The sequence below is a fragment of the Seriola lalandi genome, unplaced genomic scaffold, assembly GCF_002814215.2.
Source record: "Seriola lalandi dorsalis isolate HSWRI2012SDOR001 ecotype SW California unplaced genomic scaffold, Sedor1 jcf7180002054361, whole genome shotgun sequence".
Classification (NCBI taxonomy): Eukaryota; Metazoa; Chordata; class Actinopteri; order Carangiformes; family Carangidae; genus Seriola; species Seriola lalandi.
Window position 1 is genome coordinate 60403 of NW_019524914.1, and position 20548 is coordinate 80950.

General features: G+C 42.6%; 1 protein-coding gene across 1 annotated transcript in view; it reads right to left on the minus strand.

The window, feature by feature from the left end:
• LOC111656641 (CD82 antigen-like) overlaps nucleotides 1-20548 on the minus strand; it is a 31980-nt gene that overhangs the window by 9479 nt on the left and 1953 nt on the right. The window contains exons 2-3 of the mRNA XM_023408441.2: nucleotides 10038-10110; nucleotides 7436-7508 (exon numbers count right to left, since the gene is read on the minus strand). Coding sequence (XP_023264209.1) covers nucleotides 7436-7508; nucleotides 10038-10100 — 136 coding nt within the window. The 5' untranslated portion in view covers nucleotides 10101-10110. The remainder of the gene's footprint in view (nucleotides 1-7435; nucleotides 7509-10037; nucleotides 10111-20548) is intronic.

Below are 20548 nucleotides of genomic sequence, written 5' to 3' on the forward strand. Positions count from 1 at the left end.
ATATGTTCTTAATAAAGATGTCCGCCCTGCAGCAAAGTCCGACCCTCATATTACTGCTTTGCTTACTGGACATTATCCATCTGTACCTTGGCATGTGATAAATAAAACTTTGGTTTGGGCAAAACTGTATCGAGATATTTAATTTCTATATATATAGATATAAAGTTTTTACAAAACGAAATGCTGAGATGTCAACTTAAACTTTATTATCATCCCAAAGGAAGTTCGGTTTTCAGACATTAGGAACATAAATGTAACCATGACAACAAACAACAATCCATAGCCAAAAAACAAAAAATATTATGAATATATAAAATTTACTGCTGAGAGAAGATAAGACATGTAGGAAAATAAAAAAATAGACAATTCTTCCATCCTGGATGAAAATGAAGGATCGTGTTAATTGCAGATATAGAAGCGACACTGTCGGACTCTCTTATTTTTTGGCTTTAGCTAAAAACATACGAAGTCAACAGTGATTTTTAACATTATCTGAGACAGAAAGTTCTGAGCAGCTCCTGTGCACTTGGCCCAGTGTGAGGAGACAAAGGAAGCAGATTTTCGTAATGAGCGCTTCTGTGCGCCACATCACACTTTGCAAAATCGTCCAACATCCTCCAAAAATGAGGATCCTCCTGTACATCTCACCTCGTCTGAGCCCCGAGCACGTTTGTGAGCGTCAGGGCTCACCACAGAGAGAAAACACCCTGCTTCACCCTGACACGTCAAAACTAAACACACATCTTCGTCAGCGACCTTTTTACCAAATTACATGTAATGCCAGAGAAACTGCAAAATATATCTGAGGTTTAAAAAACAGTGTCACTACAACTGCAGTGAAACAACACAAAAGTAAGAAGGTCTGAAACATTCATTTCACATTAAATTGTCACAATAACGTGAAAAACAAGGAGAGAGACTTCTTGTGTTCGACCAACATGGACGTCTGAGTTGATCCAGTAAGTTTTGACAGTTTCTGATTTTCTAAACCTCATGAGGAACAGTGTTAAACTCAGCACACTTCACAGCAGTGTAGAGACCTGAACTCTGAAAACTCATGGAAACAGAAACCAGACGAGCATGTGTGATCATCCAAAATGAATGAAATTAGAAACAAATGTGTAGCTGCTGTGCTCCACTTATGGTGAGTGATCATGGGTCTAATGTTGTGCAGGAAGACAAAGTAAATCTTCCACTAATATTCAAACCGGGACTGAGATTTGCAGAACTCTTCATCGACGGAGCGTGAAGAAGAAACGTGGAGCCGATTCTCAGAATCCTCCTTTTGTTCTGGGTGAAATTGTTAAACCTCAAACAGAGAAACATTTTCTACACGTCAGCACGTTGAAGTCTGCCAGTGCAGACGTTTTAAAGACCGAAGGCCCCTCGCTGAGCCCTCGAGGCCTCAAGGAAACATGGGATACCCCGGGGGGGGGGGATCGGTGAACCAGGGCACGCGGCTCCAAACCAAGACAAAGGGAAACGAGGGGAGTTTATGATGGAAAATTAGGCTGAGGAGGGGGAGGGGTGGTGGTGGTGGTGCAGGAAATGAATGCCTGCATGTGTGTGCTCATGTGCGTTAACACACGAACACATGTGCAGCGTCAACCTGCAGGGCAACCAGAGACGACCAGTGCAGCCCCCTGCGGTGCATCACCAGCGGACAAATGTTTGTCTGAACGCAGCTTTAATACACAGAAGAAGAAGAAGAAGAAGAAGAAGAAGAAGAAGAAGTAGGAGACGCCTGTGAAGCTCAGGGTGTTCAGCAAATTCAAGTTTAGATTTCTGAAGAGCTTTTTAATAAAGACCTGAACAGGCGTACAGGGCCCAGGGGCCACAGAGAGACACAAGGTGACTACAAAGAGATGCAAGTCCACAGAGCACAACACACACACACACACACACACACACACAAGTTTCCATTGTTCCTCCTCTTCGGTGTGAACATGTCCTCACATGTTAACACCAGGTGTAAGCTGGACCTGAAATGTGATCAGTTCCTGTTTCGTCAAAACTAAACTCAAACCCAGCAGGTTGATTAACAAGCTTCACTGCAGTTTTCCCTTCGTTGTGGAGAGCTTTAATTATTATTATTATTTTTATTATAGGACAGCTTTGTTGTGCAAATCACTGATCACCTTTTTTACGGTTTCAAGTAAACTCGATCGCACGGCCACAGAGAACGCCACCGACGCCGTTGACGCTGCGTTCCCATTTGTCGGCCGTTAACTCGTTGTGACTCTGTACAATCAGGTTGGAGCAGCACCAGGCTGATTTCATCGCTCACATGCTGCACCGGTCAGCTCGTTGATTCACCCTCAAAAACCGCTGTGATCATCTGTGAGCCCATAACGGGCCACTGCCTCGGTTTATGAAATGTCCCACTGAGCGTCAATACGTGTCATTTATGAGCAGAAACAAAGCTAAACTGTCCGCCGAGCTTTAACCCTCCGCTCCGTGTGGTTTGAGCTGTATGACTGCATCCCCGACCTCCATGAAACCCCTGGACTCACACTGTGTGTCCTCCCTCCGCTCCACTCGGACAGACCGCTGATGTGATGTGGTCTGTGTGTGTGTGTGTGTGTGTGTGTGTGTGTGTGTGTGTGTGTGTGTGTGGTGATGAGTAAGGCGGTGAGCGCACTGGGCTGATGTGATGCATGCTGATGCTGGACGGAGCAGAAAGAGCCCAGTGTCTGAGGGGAGGACACCTGCAGAGGACGACGGACAAATGTCCTCAGTGACGCTCGCTGTTCAGAGTGAGTGAGCAAGCGAGCAAACACACACACACGCACACACACACACACACACACACACACACACACACACACACTCTGTCTCTCCATTACACTTGCTCAATGTCTGTCTCTATATTTCAGCATCAACCCGTCTTCAGTCGTCTCTGTGTCTCGCTGACACTGCTCGTCTCTTTCTCTCCGTCCCTTCATTCTTTCTCTCTCTCGCTCTGATAAACTCGGACTGTTTCCAGCTCAGACTCAGAGGATTCTCAAAGGAGGAGTGAATCTTTTCTTTGTCACAAAAAACAAAAACAAAAAAAAACACACACACTTTTACTTTTTGTTCACTGAGGTGGAGTCAAGGGTCAAGGAATCTATCGATGAAATGTAAAAGTCGATCTGTTCATTTCTATGTAAAATGATTTTTTTTTGCCTCTCTCATTTGATTCTAATACATTTCATTGTGAAGACAAAGTCTGAAATGTTCCCAATGCCCCGTGTGATTTCTGTTGCCCTCCCTCCGTCCACACACCTGGAACTCACATTTCTGTCTCGTCTTGTTTTTGTATTTTATTTCAACACCCTGATGAATCTGAAACACCTTGGTGTCAGTCATGTAACAGAACAGGCCTTTTATCATTAGAGTTTAGAGTTAGGGAGAAGTTTAACATTTTTGGAATAAAAATTATTAGCTTTCTTTCCCAGAGGATCAGAGCTGGAGTCTGGGTTAGCCTAGCTTAGCATAAAGACTGGCGTTAGGAGGAAACAGCTGGCTCGGTTTTAGTTGAAAAATACACCTACTAAGACGTAAAAAGCTCAATAACTGACCCTGTATCCTGTTTGTTTACTGAGAAATGTAAAAAAACAACAATTTGTGGTGTTACAGGCCCAAATTATTTCTTAGCAAACTCTGTTGTCACATGATGCATCTAGACAGGTTTCCTGTTAAACTGTAGAGGAGGTGCACGCAGCAGTTTCTACAATGTTAAAATAGGTTATATACAGACTATGGATTTTATACTATCTAGAAATGTAGCAGCTCGTTCTTGGAAACCTGTAAAGTTACTGTTTAGAGGTGAATTTGAGGTGATTTATCCATCAGCCCTGCGAGCTGATATGACATACTCCTGAGAGTATGTCTCTTTCTCTCTTCCTCGAGATAATGATGATGATGAACAACATTTTCCACTCATTACTTTTGCTTTTTGTGCAATTTTAGGCACCAATAAAACGCTTCTTACGTTGATCTCTCTGTCGTTTCGGGTCGTTTTCTGCCTCCTGCCCACGAGAACATCTCGCTGATGACGTCGCCCAGAAACCCGTCTCCACAGTTTACAATGAGAACATTTACCTTCGCAATTCTTAGTAATTATCAAAACTATGGGTCTCTGATTTCAGAAAGAAGTAGACATAAACAGACTTTCCAGCCCACGGCCGTCAACTGAGCCAATTAACACTGAGCTGGTTGAAAACTCGTCCACAGCTGACACATTAAATCTTCATGGATATAAAGAGGCAGCATTACTCTTATAGCACAAAGCCAGTTAAGCCTTGTATTACAGTATTATAAATAAATGTCATCAAAATGTGATTTTGTTGTAACATCACACTGTTCGGATGCTTGTTATTGAAAAACATGATTGAATGAGCAGCACAGTGTTTAGCTTTGTGCTTTATTCTTCATATTTTCAAACAATGCGTCACTTTAGCGAGAGAAGAGACTTTGAGGATCAGGACTAACAACCTTATCTCAAACAGTGACTTTGGCTTGTTTGAGTTTCTGCAGATTTAACTAAGACAGTGGATGTTTCAGTCCTGAACAGGTCATTGTTTTGTAACCAGATAATGCAGTTAAAGCGTTAGAGGCAGTATGTTAGTCAACCAGCCATGCTAACGGCTGCAGCTCACATTACAGCACATAAACACTTCTGCTCTCCTGTGTTTGGCTTTTGGGTTAAAAGAAACAAGAAAAAAGAAAAAGATCTGGGACAGAGTCCTGCATCTGTTTCCTCCTCCCTCCAGTCCTTTACTCACAAACATGAGTGGCATCAGTTTCTCTGTGCAACAAAGTGAATAAGCATCTTTCCAAAAACCTGTGAACTACTCATTTAATCTTAGAAGCAGCAAGTTGATGAGTTGAGTCAAGTTGTTTGAACACCACTGAGCAAAGTCAGACGACGCCACGATGAGAAAGATATGTAAAGGAAAGAGAGGCTGAAAAAGAAAGAGAGAGGGAGATCTGTTGTGTGGCTGCGTGGTTTAGAGGAATTTCTTTTTTTAAACAGTCCAGAACCAGACAGACAAAAAAAAACTGGAGGAAATCTGTTGGACACTTGTGTTTAACTGAATGGTCTCATATGGTGGACAAACACAGTGAAGACACGTCACACCTCAGCAGGCCTCAGGCTTCACTCACCACGGTCACAACTGATCAACAGAGCGAAGGAACGTCTGGTGTCGGGCTCGTTAATCAGCTCTGGACACCGAACAACCCGATCCAACAGCTAATACTGATGGAATAAGGGACTGTATGGACAGAAGTTCTGCAGCAAAGAGGCATTAAACATGAGCCCTCCTTCGAATGTTACTGCACTGTTACTTTTTAACACAAACATCAATTGTGGCATTGATTTAAAAGTTTGTAAAACACACAGAACTGGATTAACTGGTTGGGACCAGAGACTGTGAGGCAGGCGAACAACTGAGGAGGAAGGTGTCGGCTGATGAAGAAATCTTTGACTCTTCAACAACCATGAGCTGCTCTGAGCAACTGACTGAGGCTCTGAGTGAAGCTTTAAGGCAAGACAGGCTATAAAAAGATATCAAAGAGAGAAATTTCCACTGTCTGAAACGTCATAAAGTCAATGAAGGGAAACTGTGGCAGTTAAGACAAGATCTGGAAGACCGAGAAAAACTTTCAGATCAAACTCTTTGGACACAATCGCCAGAGAAGGAGCAGCATCTGACGAAAAGACGACATCTGCCAGCTGTTAACACGAGGGTGGAAATATTCTGCAGGCAGACGTCCTGCACTCAGTTAAAACTGAAAGTGAAAAGAGGCTGGCTTCTACAACAGGACGGTGATCCAGATCAGACCTCAACATCCGTCACGAACCACGTCAAGAGCCTCAAGCTGAAGCTTTTGGATCTCAAACCTGCTGTGTGAGCAGGACAGCCTGAAATATCTCTGAGCCTGAAGTTTTTCTGCAGGAAGAGGCTGAAAACTCAGGAGCAGAAAGAGTCTGAGCTGCTGCACAAAGGAGGGGGGTCACTACATATACTGCCTTTTTTCTATTCATTTGTATAGCACATTATCATACACAGATATTTCAATGTGCTTAAAAGAAATAAAAGAAGCATAAACACAGAAGTAAAATAGTATAAAATAGATAATATGTCATCAAAGTGCAAGATTAAACGACCTCTTAGGGTCAAATACATGGAATGAATTGGATTTGTGAAATATATTTAGGGGCCTAAACCATTTAGTGACTCATAGACAATAAGTAAAACTCAACTGAAAAAAGGAAGTCAGTGTAAAGACCTGAGAACGGGAGTAACACGCTCTCTTCCCCGAGTCTTAGTCAGAACTCGTGATTACACTGAGATTCTTAACATGAGTCGAAGTATATATATATATATATATAATTAATGTTTTCAGATGTTTTAAAACAAATGAATCTTTCAAAAGTATTTGCATGTACTGGCATTATTCGGCCTCCGTGTCGTGATGTGGTCGGATGTGGGGTGGGAACCTCTGCTCTAGACTCCAGGCGGACACGAAGGTCCAGGTCCAGACCCAAATGTGAGGATGATAACATACTGACGGAGCGTTTTTATCTTGTCAGACACAATAAACAGAGAAATAAGTGGGGAAAGTGAGATGGAGAAGGGAAAAGAACTTCAGTTATTAAGATGTGTTGAGATTGTTTATTATAAAAATAGCTGAGACTGTTCCGATGTGAAAAGAAGAAGAAGGGAAAGCCGAGCTACACTTTTAGTGAAATTAAACACACAAAACTCCCCGTTATGTGGTTATTACAGCTCTTATTTTCCTTGAAATGAGAAAAGGACATTTAATTATTAGTTCTCCTTATTTATAACCCATTCAGTTTGAATTGAATACACCAGGTCTGTAGTTTATCATGTTTCAACAGTGTGTGCCGTAACCCCCCCCGTCTCTCTCTCTCACACACACACATGCACACACACATGCACACACACATGCACACACATGCACACACACACACGCCGCCTGCAGCCAGAACTTGGCCTGTTTTCAGCCCGTTAATCATTGCTCCATTTGTATTGGCCTACATCAGCTCTACAAGTGGATTAGTGTAAAGAGTCCACTGGAAAAAAGAAAAAAAAAAATGTATTGGCCACTTATTTTGTTTATGCTTTAATAGTCATGGCAGTAAAACGGAGCCAGAGAGCAGCTCTGGAGGGTTTTTATCTAATCTTCAGTTCAAACAACAGACGCAGACGCTGACTCCTTTCGACTGCAGCTCAACTCAAAACACACGAGGAAAGAAAAACATGTTGTGTGAGGAAGAAAACTACTGATGATAAATCTGAAGGAAAATGAACCTGGGAGCCAGTTTTGTGTTTTACAGTCGAAACACAGACACAGATTCCGTCTGTTCATTCCTCAGTTTCACTCGAAGGAAAATGACATTAAATTTAAAACAGGCACTTACTGAGGACGACGATGAAGCTCTGATTGTCCAGGAGGAGCCACAGTCCAAAGCCCATGATGACGGCCCCGAACAGCTGGAGAGCACACGCACACACACACACACACACACACACACACACACACGCACACACACACAGATCAGAGCACATTAACACACTGTAAATGATTAAGTTTATTTGTATGATTCATGCAGCTCGGTTTTGTTTTTGTGTAGAGCTGCAACCACAGACTGTAAATAAAGATGGACGTAGCCTCCGTCAGAGTGAGCTGCCCTGCAGTCGCCATCTTGGCAGCGCTTGACTCCACCTAACTCTTAGCTAATCCAAAATTGGGCAAAGATGAGGGGCATGTGTGGAGCTGAGACTTCGGGGCATGTTGGTTTGTGGCAATCATATTAATCATATTACCGATTCATTTTTTTGTCAATTAACTGACTGATTAATTGACTAATCGATGAAACTGTAGTTTTATACTTGTATCTTTTACAGGTAAGTTTTATTGTTTATTTAAAACTGATCACCCTTTGATCTCTTTTGTCATTTTATGCAGGTGAGGTTAACCACTCAGGTGTTGACACTGTGCTGCTCTTTAGCCCTTCATCTAACAGACAACTGTGTTCATATCTTGCGAGGATAAGTTTTCATTAAGGAAAAGTCCTGCCAATGAATCCCCATAACTCAACACATTTCCTATAGCTGCTGCACAAGGAAAGTCTCCAGCTGGTTCTTCCGGTGGATAACTTGTCCTGTGAAGCAGCAGCAGCGGGACATGTTTGGATCAGCAGTAAATGAACTCAGATAAAACTGATAGTGACGAGTGAACTGTAAAACACAGCTGATATCTGAAAGTACCAGCAGACAGGAAGGAGTGAAACCACAGAGACTCAGTCAGAAGCTGAAACTTTGTGCTGCTTCCTGGAGAGAAAGCTTGTTAGACTCAGGTGTGTTCAACCACTTATCACCATTTTTGTCAAAAATAGACTCAAGTGAAACTTTTAAAAAATCCAAAAGTAGTGATTTCCTCTTTCAATTCAAATAAAGATGCGAGTCTCTTCAGTCACATTCCCATCAACCTCGGCTAATTAGCAAACGTTACCATGCTAACATGGTAAAAGTAAGGTGAACATTAAAACTGCATGTTAGCATCGTTACTGTGCTTTCAAGGCTTCACCCTTTAAGGAGCCAAGTCACGTTTAAGTCCAGTCTCACAGCCAGGACTTAAATGTCCTGAAAAAAGTCAAATGTAAAACAATATTGAGATCAATCTGTTAAAAACATCCCATATTTTACACTTTCCTAGTGTTTTCTTTGAAGTGTTGATGTTGATGGATAAGAAGATAGATTCGTGGTTTTAAGAACCAAAAACCAACTCAGTGTGGTTTTACATCTTGCAAGGTCGGACGGTGATACATTCACCCTCATCCACCAAACCAAAGACCCTAAACTGACCCATGACAGAAGTCAGGAGAATCTAAACGTCCTCATTGTGGAGGATTTCTCCCACACTGTTTCCTCTTCAGTGTGTGTGTGTGTGTGTGTGTGTGTGTGTGTGAGAGAGAGAGATTGTTAAGAAGCTCTTAACCTCAGATCACAGATTTCATTTCCACAGCAGCGAGAGGAAACGAGAAAGTGAGTATCGCCTTGGTAACTAGGCCACAAATGCTTCATCTGCAGAGTAATTAAGACTCAGAAACAGAACACGAAAGAACAGTCGACAGCTTGATGTCGACTGAACCGAAGAGTGAGATGAGAGAAAATACAACTTTACATACTTGATCCCTGAAATCTAATTCGCTCTGTGTTCCTGTTTCCATTCATGATTTCTTCTGCTTGAATGAACTGAATTATGTTTGGGTGTCGACTTTGTTTCAAACTTTCGGGGAGTGATTTATTATTTCCCAGGATAAATTTTGACCACCAGTCAAATAAGACCAGACAGCTGCTGATACAACGCAAATGTGTCAGTGTCTTTACCTGTTTAAGCTGCTGTCGTCAACATGTCCAAGGCCAAGCAGCATATCATTAATTAACTATGATGCTGATAACCAACTGGATGACGTTTAAGTGAAGTGAAGTGAAACCAGATCTTCAGGCTTCAGATATAATAAAACCCCTCATTTACACTCCCGCTGACCTTTGTCTCTACACTGATAACTACAGATCCAGAGCAGTAACTCCACAATCTGCTGCTGTGTGCTGTGTATTTCACTTCCTGTATTTAGATCAGACCTGTTCTCGTTTTCCCATAAGCCCTTGCAGGCTAATGACATGCTCATGTTAAGTTTATTTGCACTATTAATGTCATTCTCCCATGTTATTGTCATTCTCATAATATTACAGGTTTTGTTTTGCACCGTTGTTGATTGTTTTTCTGGGTTTTTTCTGCACTGATTGTCATTGTTGCTCTTATTGTTTTACTTAATTTGTACAGCCCCGTTTACCATCCTCATCTAAATGAATGGAGGGAACCAGCAAGGTTACAGCATGAATCTCTATTCATTCATGTTCTTATAAATGTCAGTGTGATTGTACATTTGAACAGAGACAATGTAAACAGGAGATGCACTTAGAGCAGCTCTTTGACAACAGTGGTAAAATACTCACAAAGAAGATGAGGTTGAGGAGAAACAGGAAGTACTTGGTCGCTGTCATGCAGCCTTTCCCCATGGTGCCTTATCTGCAAACATGAAACACGACAGTCACAACACAGATCAACACAAACAGCCGCAGCAGCTCACAGTTGAAGTCGTTCTCCATCACAGTGGTTTAATGTAACGTAAGTACAGCGTTGCTTTGGGGATGAGCTTGACGTCAACAAGTGGTGACAGATGCTGGAAGAACCAAAGACTTGTGTTGCTAAGCTGGTCTGGATGATCATGATCTGGACTGGGGGGCTCAAATCTCCAGGATTACACCCGTAAAAAACCAGTACAATGATGGGAGGAGGGGCCGGAGCCATACACTCTGTGCCCTGCTCTCACACACACTCTAACCCGCTCAGACCTGCAGCCATGCAGGGAATCAATACACCAATATTACTGTGATCAGAAGAATATATGGGGCAGATAAGAACTAACTGCATATTTATGTGGTGGCTTTAAATATTTGCAGATTAGACGCTAATTATCCGCTCTGCTCTCACTTCAGTATAAAAAAGAAAAAGAAAAGAAAAGAAAAGAAGACGGTGTGCACAGATTTTAATGAAATACCTGGGGACAGATCTCAGGACTCTTTAGAAAACAAAAGGTTTGCATGGTGTCGTTTTCCTTTTTCTACTTATTTGCTTTCATGTTTATTTTTCTTACATTCCCCCTTTTATGCCCGTGTTTTATCAGTGTTGTTAATCAGTGCAGATATATTGTTATCCGTGTATAAATCAGCTGATAAATGACGAGATACTCAGCTAATGAGTGAGAGAGTAAAATGTTCTGCCCTGTTCACGTCTTGGTCACAAAAGCTTTTAAAAAAATTAAGGGAACCTTAACAAAAATGTTTATTTATGTTACGGGTTGTGAAGAGAAAATGAATACCTGCCGAAGTTAGATTTTCGGTATGGCCTCAACAACTCTGTGTCCCTGTCTCTATCATTTCTACATGTTTGTTGAAATATTTTGAGAATTTCCATCAACACATTTGTTAAAAAAAAAGCAGCATTTCACCTTAAATTCACATGAACAGTATCACTATCAGAAAAATTCATATAAAATCACATCAGAAATAAACTCATATAAAACGACTTGTTTTCTTGAGTTTATTATCAAAATAAAGTCAGAATCATTCAACTGTATTTAGTTAAATGGCAAAGAAAATCAATTAACGATAAATGATTTATAATGTGGTCTCTCAAACTGCATTTACAGTATTAATCTTTCCATCGTTCTGACGTCACCTGGTCTCTCGTGGTGCGTTTACTGACCATCACAACTGATGCAGGGAATCTAAGATCAGTCTTAATATGTCCAAGATTTTTAACTGTCTGTTCGAATGTGTAATCAATCAACAGTGACCCACAATAATTGGATTATTATCTGTGAATGCAGATATCTCTGAACTCGTTCATAGAAAAGATGCTGAGTGGAAATCATCACATCCCACACATCCTCAAATTGTACAAAAATCGCTTTCACCACGTGGAAAATGTCAACAACCTTTCTGCTCCCGCGCGGTGGCTCATATTTACGGAAACTCCAGCCTGACATGAACGCAGCATCCCTCTCTCTGTTTTTTCCACCTCCCTGCAGCCATCCCTCCGTTCTGTAACGGCCTCTTACTGTCCAATAAATCTATGAGAATCTGGGTGAAATATGGCGCCCTGGCTCGATATTTCCTCCTGGCAGCGAGGCCCTGCAGCGTGAGCACAGTGCCCGTGTGTCCGACCCACATTCCCATCACTGTAAATGGGTTACTGTTACAACACTGCCTGTGCCAGTTTAGAGGGTGATGGGGGGGGGCACCTGCAGGGATGACAGAGGGAAGAGAATATGCAATGGGAAAAACATTTTGGCAAACGGTCGCAGAGAAGCCAGATGGAAGGTATTAGAGTCTGTAAACAGAGCAGACTGGAGTCTTAACAAAGACCAGGTCTCTGATACTGAAGAGAAACCCCGTTACAAAACTGAATCCCAAATTACACTCAATTTTTTATTAAACTTCAAATACAGTAAATAACTGGGTAAAGACAATGTGGTCATCGCTCAATCGAAACCTCTCACCTCATTGGTTCCTAGTGAACATCTTTAAAAATGGGTCAAAAACACATAAGCTGTGTCCCAATTCAGGGGCCATGAAGGGCCACACCTTTGTAGACCAGCTGTGCCCGCCCTTACCATCGCAGCTTCCGTTGCCCAGCAACCTTGACAACAACTTTTTTTTTTTCCCACAAAACCTGAGGTTTTATGGCCACTTGGTTTTAACAGTTGTACCGGTGGCTGTTGAACTGAGCTGAAACCCATTTAAAAGTGCAGTCCTCAGGCTATCTGTCGGCGTTGTTTGCTGCCATAATTAGTGGCGTCCCGGGACGCGGCCTGTGATGGCGTGGCACTTCATAGCCGCCTTAGACCGTGAAGGCCGAACCGAAATGAGACGATCTGGCCTACGGAGGATTTCCGCTTTGTGTCACCAGCTGTGCTCTTATCTAAGTGCGGCTCCTTGGGATAAGTTGGGCCCCGCAGGATCCACCTGTTGGATCCGTTGTGGCTAAAACAAATGCAGCCTCAGTGGGATGCGGCCCCTGAATTGGGATAAATCTGTAGTTTAATTTTTTAAAAGGTTCAGTTATGTCCTTAACACAGCTGGCCATTGTACCCTCAGCAAAGCATTTGTTGGGGTCTTTTTTCAGCTGTGGATAAATCCAGATGAAGCGCTCACGACAGCAGGACGAGGTCTTTGAAACAGAAAACAGTTCATGTCAATGAAATCACTGCAATTTGTTTCTTCTCTCACATAAGTGAAGGAAATGAACTTCGAGTTCAACTGTGGTCATCACCCGTCATCACCCGTTGACCCCCGTAACTGCACCTCTGTCAGTGTGTAAGCTGCTGCACACAAGAGGAGGGGTTTACAGGAGAGGAGTTCAATGTCTTTCAAATAAACTGTATGAACTTAATAGTCTGGTTATCAAGAGCTGCCCCCCTCAATAAAACTTTATTGGATGAAATTCTGTACAATCGTGAACAAAACAGCAGGAGGAGCGAACAGAGACCAACAACTCTGCACAGTGCAGAGAAAATGGAGAGAAGCTCAGAGAGCTGCTGTGACTAAACAGAGCTAGCATTCCTATCTTGTTAGTGTGTTAGCATTTAGCTCAGCAGCTACGGTAGTTTATCAACGCCCTGCGAGTCTCTACTGTAACTCACCGAGATTTTAACAGTACTTCATTTTTTTGTTTCAAACCGCATGGATGAATTTTGCTCTGCGGGCCAGAGGGATAAGATGAACCAGGTGCTGGACTCAGATTAGACTTGCTACCTGTCAGTTTTAGTTTCAGTTTTGCTCTTTGCATGGGATTAGTTAACAATAACAAAAACACCAGTATCCTTGAAATTGCATTATGGTGCATTCAAGGCTCTAAATTCTGGACTGGAGGTTGTAAAACATGACAAAGGCTTTTATGTGCTTCTGAAACAAAAGGCTCTGTTAAATGTAGAAGTGCCACGGAGCCACTTTGTGCTGCAGCTGCTGAATGAAAAGACTGAAGCAGGAATGCACACGATGTTTCAATTAATTTATAGGCCTGAAGTGGTTGAACATGGAGAGTTCTTAAAATGTCCTTTAAATAAAGCCATAGGGAAGATACCGGCCACAGCTGCTGATTTTCATACACACACACACACACACACACACACACACACACACACACACACACAAGAAAAGACAAACTCATGTCTGTGCAAAAATATGCAACAAGTCGACGACCAAAAACAGAAACACGCTCTCCTGATTATCCCCTCACATCATGCTTCGCTGTCTGGATGATATAACGAGGCTGTAAATGTCATGAATGTGCCGCCCAGAACAAGTTTTGACCCAGTTCACACAGACTTTGAATCTGGGTTATCTGTTGACTCTGATCCGCCTCAGTGGTCTCAGGGAGCAAGTCCCGGTCACCACACAGAGCTCACTATTGACCGCTGTGTGTTGAAGTGATGCAGCCGTCACCCGTCCAGCCCACACACACACACACACACACACACACACACACACACACACACACACACACACACACACACACACACACACAGTGAATTCACAATGACCAGAAAACACTTCAACACAAGTGAGACTGAGGTCCTCGTCTTTCCTGAGGAGAGCATCATAACTCATGAGGGCGTTTTTTTGAAGCTCACACCAGCAGGTCTGATGGATTACACCGGCGCCGTCGGTGTAAATGGAGGCTTCAAACTATATCCGGACACAAGCGCAAACACGGCCAGAGTGTCGCAGTAATTACACCAGACGTATGACTAAATAGCCACTTACACGACAAGCAAGGGGAAGTTTCTCAAGACTGACACCAAGTCTGATGGGTTTGACTCCAAAACACACAAACAAACAAAAAAAACCTGTGCCACTGTTGTTGTCTCACTGCTGAGATGTGATACAGAGCTGAAACAATTAGTCAATTAATCAATTAGTCGGTCGACAAAACAAATTTACGGCTCACTCCTTTGATAATTAATTCATGTTCTCAAACACAAAAACTCGACACCGTCTGAGTAACAGCGTTAATTCACTTTTTTCTGACATTTTATACAATAAATTATTAATTAATTAATTAATGGTGAAAATAATCCACAGATGAGCCAATAAATGAAAGAGGTTTTGCATGTCGTGAAGTTCACCAACATGTTGAGGAGATGAAAGAGTCGAGGGAGAAAACTCCAGCGACATCTGTAGTGTAAAGAACAACTGAACAGTGCAGTTCAAAGGGAGGAATAATCTTCGTCGGTCACAGTCTGTGCTCAATCCTTGGATCATATCTTTGTGATTGGTTGTGGTCACAGTGAGCGGAGATGTGAGCAGAGATGATCACTTCTGACTCACGAAAGAGTGAATGTAGCATCACAATGATTCCCCTGTTAGAAAGGGACCATCAACCTGTGCAGGTGTCTGATTAAGATTCTGCTCAGGTTGAGAATTTGGCCCATTTACACTCCTCATCTAAAGCCTTGTGTACTGGGATCAAATCCAGATGTGACAGGTGTTGTTCACAGCAGACATTTTGACCAAGTTTCACTAATAACTTTAACAAAAGCTCCGTTGTGTTCAAGTGTCCCAGTGAGTCATGAAAGTGAACACGATGTGACGGGAATGTTTTAGTGGGGGTTTCTCAAGTTTACTAAAGTCCAGCCCAAACATCTAATTCTGATCCCGTGTTTTATTTATCTTGACCCTTCTCCGTTCCACTACTTTGTGAAGGACTTTGTAACTGATGTTTTGAAAATATAAAGGTTGTTATCATCATTATGTGGCAGGGTTTTCTCCCCAGCAACAGTCACACTAAAATAAAACCAGATAACCGTTTAAATCCTGCTGAGACTTTCCTCACAAGACAGATCTTCCTGTGAACTCAAATAACCCCGAGAAGATGAAACAACGCTAAATACCCTCATATCACTCAGTCTTTTCCCTTCTCCTTTGATTTCATTCCTCTCCCCTTCCTCACTCCTTGATTTCAAAGCTCCTCCTCCTCCTCCTCCTCCTCGGCTGTACCAGGCACAACAACACACAGCTCCAGTTGCAACAAATGACGCAACAACACAAAGTGGAAAATCATCTCCAGATAAGAAGAGGTTTCTCTGTATCTGTGCACAAAACTTTGTATTTAAGAGTGAAAAATAACACCGTCTGAGATGACGGCCGTCTGGGAACTCGTCTCGTCTCGTCTCTCTCATCGGGAGAAAGTTTCTTTCTCTCTCCAGTTCCCAGCTGCCGTCTCATTTACAACTATGGTTTCATAAAAAATTCAAGAAATCAAACTCACACACATTTCTCACCGATATCTTATTATTACTTTTCCATTTGAACTTCCTCTAAGTATTGAATTAGTCACCAAATGCACCAGCTTGCTCCCCCCTTCCCTCCCCCCTAATGTTAATTTTAGCTTGTGTAGGTAGGTTTCTGTTTTACACGCACTCAGAGAAAATGCATCTGTGCTGGTCCTCGACTCCGCTCTGTGGTGCGGTGTGACTAAAATATCCAACGGGTCCCAGTGCCACTTTAACTTCTGTATAAATCTGCTCTCACTCAGCTGCATTTATCTGCACTTTCTGACTTTCAACATCGTCCGCAGAGCAAGACGAACCATCACACGGCAGCACGAATGCCTCGTCATGTCATCGCCTGGAAGACTTCATCAAGTTTTAACCAGAGATGAAAGCTGCTCAGCGTCACAACGAAACAGTGACAAGAACTCTACTAACATTAATGCCCTGTAAAATGATCAACATGTGGTCGAACTTTAAATGATAAAAACAAAACTAGAATTACCACCATCGTGGTTGTATGACTCTCAGACTAGTTTCAGGTTACATCCTTGTTTATCCATCGCATCTAAAAGCGTACCTAATAATGTGGCCTCTGAGCTTATATTCATTATACATTTATTATATTTATTTTTATATAGTGGAACCTGCTCAGATCACACGTCTGAACGGTTTGTTTCTCTAGACCAGAAAGAAAACCAGCAAATATTCACATCTGAGAAGCTGGAACCAACAAGTTTTATACTGTCAATCGATTAATCAACTCATTTCAGTGCCATGTGTAGATGGAATTTATGACTAACAACAATGCCAGAGATGACAAGAAATTACACTGAAATTTAGAGCTACAGTGATTAGTCAATGAGCCAATCAGGCAGGAGAAAATGAATTGAACTGTTTTGATAATTCATCAGTCGTTTGAGTCACTTCCAAGAAAAACCATCAGATATTTGCCGTTTCCGGCTCCGGCTGCTAATTTCTATATGCAAGTAAATGAAACATCTTTGAGTTTGAGCCAAAACAAGCACAGGAATCTTTTTTAATCCATATCATCGTATGAAAATGTTCATCTCATTAGGGTGAAGTTAAATTCAGAGTTTGGAGTCAGTGATTAAACCCATAGATTCACAGTCATTAAACTAAAGCGAGGCTCTTCACTCACACTTTCCCTCTGACGGCGACAGCACTGGACGCGTCCACCACTCACAGTCTGAGCAGTGTCGGCCGTACGTCGGCGCCACGTCGCTCACACACTCTTTGACTCATGCAGAAATGTGCAGGAGGCGCGTGGGGCAACAACAACAACAACAATAAACTCCTTTGTTTCCCCCCGCTCGCTGTTGTTTTCATAAACAGCTCAGAATCTATTTGTAGCCTGAAATTTAAATCTGATTATTAGGACAGCGGGATGAACAAAGCCGGTGTTGATGTGCTGAGGTTGAAAGAACAAAACGTTTCTCATATTATTTCCAAACACTCGCACAGACCCAAACTTTTAATCCACACAATAAAGTGACTGGAAAATTCACACAGTGAAATCTCATATTTCACACTTTACCATGAGCCCTGTGATTTTTCATCATTTGAATATATTTCCCTTCATTCTTTTGTCTGACACGAAGTGATGATGTTTAACCTCTGTAGTCTCACTTAGCCACTTGTTAGCAACCTGCCTTTTTAAAGACTGAGGTATTTACTGATGGATTTTATGTCGTAGAGTAAAACATAAAAATGTCTCATCCACATCCTCCCCACCTGAACAACTGCCCCACCACCCACTCCCTCCCTCCAGCCGTTGCCCCTCACAGGGTCCCACCTCCGAGCAGCCGCCGAAACAAAAGCAGCTTTCAGACACAATTTTCTCTGCAGCGACAAAAGAGGAAACTCGACACACGGCCGGTTGCCCCGTCCTTACGTTTCCTCCGCACAATAAAAAACAGACACGGCCGTTTGAAAGACGCCCTCCTCTCACTGTGAGACCTTGGTCTTCAGAGACACCTGACCCCACCCCACCCGACCCCACCCGCCTTTCAGCTGCACTTCAGACGACGTGAAGCGACCCTCGGCTTCAGGAGTAACTCAAGCTGACAGCAAGTGTGTGAACACAAAAATACCCCCTACACGGACACAGTGTGAACCGATCAGCACGTTATAACCTCTAACACACAAAGGATCTCATTAATTAACAAATTAAACATATTTGACTTGAATTAGAAAAATAGATATAAACAGAGATCAGGGGTGCAACTATTGATCATTTCATCATCTGTTAACCAAACGTCTTGATCAAATAAAACCGAAAATCTTATTATCCTACAATGTCAGAGCTAAGTTAGATACTCGTTAATTCTAGATGCTGTATGTCAGAGTTGACATGAAATCACCCTGAAGCCTGTGAGGTGGAAACAGAGTCGGCTATAAGATGAATGTTTGTGGATCGCTGTTAAAAATTGAAAAGTGAATTACTTTAATAACTACTCAGCAGCAAGAGTCACGTGTTCCTCAGTCCTGCTCCACCAAAGGCACTTTTAAATGAATTCACACCCTCCACACTCACACGTCTCATCTCTTCTAACACATGTAGAAACAGGAACAAGACGTTGTGGTTATGATGCAGGCGGCCGACAGTTCAGAGGATTTGCTGACCATCAAGCCGCAAGCTCGTCCTCAGCGACAGCACACAGCTCTGCACAAGTCCCGACCTCAGCGGCAGGTTCACAGACTCAAGACACAGTACAGCTAAAGTGTTACTGACCAACATGAGTCAGGTTTCCGTCCAAATTTAAACTGAACTTCCGGAAAATTTTGCAAAAGAAAATGCAAGTTATTGCTCGTATCCATCCACCACCGTTATGCTTTCTCCAACAGGTGCCAGTAAACCACTGCAGGAGGACGATGGTGAAAAAAAAGAAAGAAAGAAAGAAAGAAGGAAAACATGATGGAAATCTGACACAGGTTCCAGCTTCCTCCTCATCGCTCCACACAGATCTGAAGTTTTCATCTCTCCACTGGAACCTCGAGTGACGTTCAAGTTATACGCTTCGTGTACGTCAACTTTATTCATCCCGTCTGTTTCTATTTCTGTCATCTTACACACCAACATCTCCCACCTAAAATTTGAGGTATTCCAACTTTCTTTCAAATATCTGGCGATTCCACTCGGGGTTTTATGTGCAAATTAAAAACATGCAAGAAAACAGCTTAATAGAAATATGACAATTTATATAAACAACTCACTGTTTATGAAATTGAATGGTTGCTTCTCACTCACTTAATCTTACAGAGACAGAACTGAAAGTGTGAACCCTGCAGTGTTCACACTGGGAGGGGGTGTCACCAAAACAAAGAGAGGTTCTGCATGAGCTTGTCAGTAAGTGAACCCCGCCCACCATAATTAATTCAATGTTCGACCACTCAGTGGCAAAACCAGTTTGTGGCCAGCTCCATTCCCACTCCGCTGAAAGAGCAAGCGGTGCACGTTTCCATGACGACGCTGCAGAGAGCGAGGGAGTGGGAAAAAGAAGTCGCTCAAGTCTCCTGCTTGTTCAGCCTCAAACTCGGGCGCTCGCTCCCACAACAGGAAGCGTAAACAGAAAACACAAACCTCAACAGGAACAATTCTCCTTTTTCCTCCTACACTCAAACACATCACTGCCAGCGCTCCAACAACTCACAGCGCTGCACCCCCTCAGCTGAAGAATGTGTCTGGGTTTTATTAATCCTGCAGCTATTCATTGTTTTCAATGTTGACAATTCTTTCATGAATTAACCGTTTTTAGAGATGCAACAATTTAATGATTAATTGATTGATTAATGATAACATCTTGTTTTGTCCAAACTCCAAAGGATCTTCTGTTCACCATCATGTCACGAAGCAAAGCAGCAAATCTTCACATCTGGGAAACTGGAACCAGCAAAGATTCAACTTTATTGCTTGAAAACTAGAATGATCAAAACAGTGCTGGTTATTGATTGATTAGTTTTGTCTTAGTTCATGAAAGGATTGCATTATGAAGAAAAGTGGTTGTGATCAGACAACAACAACCCTCGGTTTGGAAACCCTCTACTTGTTTGTTGTGGAGGAGAAATGTGAGCTGCTCAAACCTTATTAAACCTATAATCACCTTCAGGGCAATTCCACCGAACAGGGCAAACAGGTTGTGGACTGATGCATCATCTCAGTGGGCTGAGTCTCATTCACACGCAGCTTTCATTTCTGTCAAACATCCTCTCTCTCCGTGAACACACAGTGGTGGCGTCAGGGTCAACTCATGTTAAAGACCTCCTGACAGCGAAGACGACCAGAATGCAGCCAAACTGGTCCGGAGCTCATGGAGGTGCCTCCCAAAACATTCTCGTTCCTCGTATTGACAACCGTCCAAAAACCTTCGCCGCCGACACCCGCTAACTGCAGCACAGCATAAGCCATTCAACAAGACACGGTTTTCTGTTCCCAGAGTATGGAAAGGTAATTAAGGTCATGCTGGAGTGAAGCGGCCGTGCAGCTGAACTGATTTACTGCCTCACATGTTGAGGAAACGATGGAAGAGCTCTGAGGGGGGAGAGAGCTGAAATATTGACTGGGCGTTGATGTGCCACCATGCACAAAAAAACACTGACCCACATTTCCAT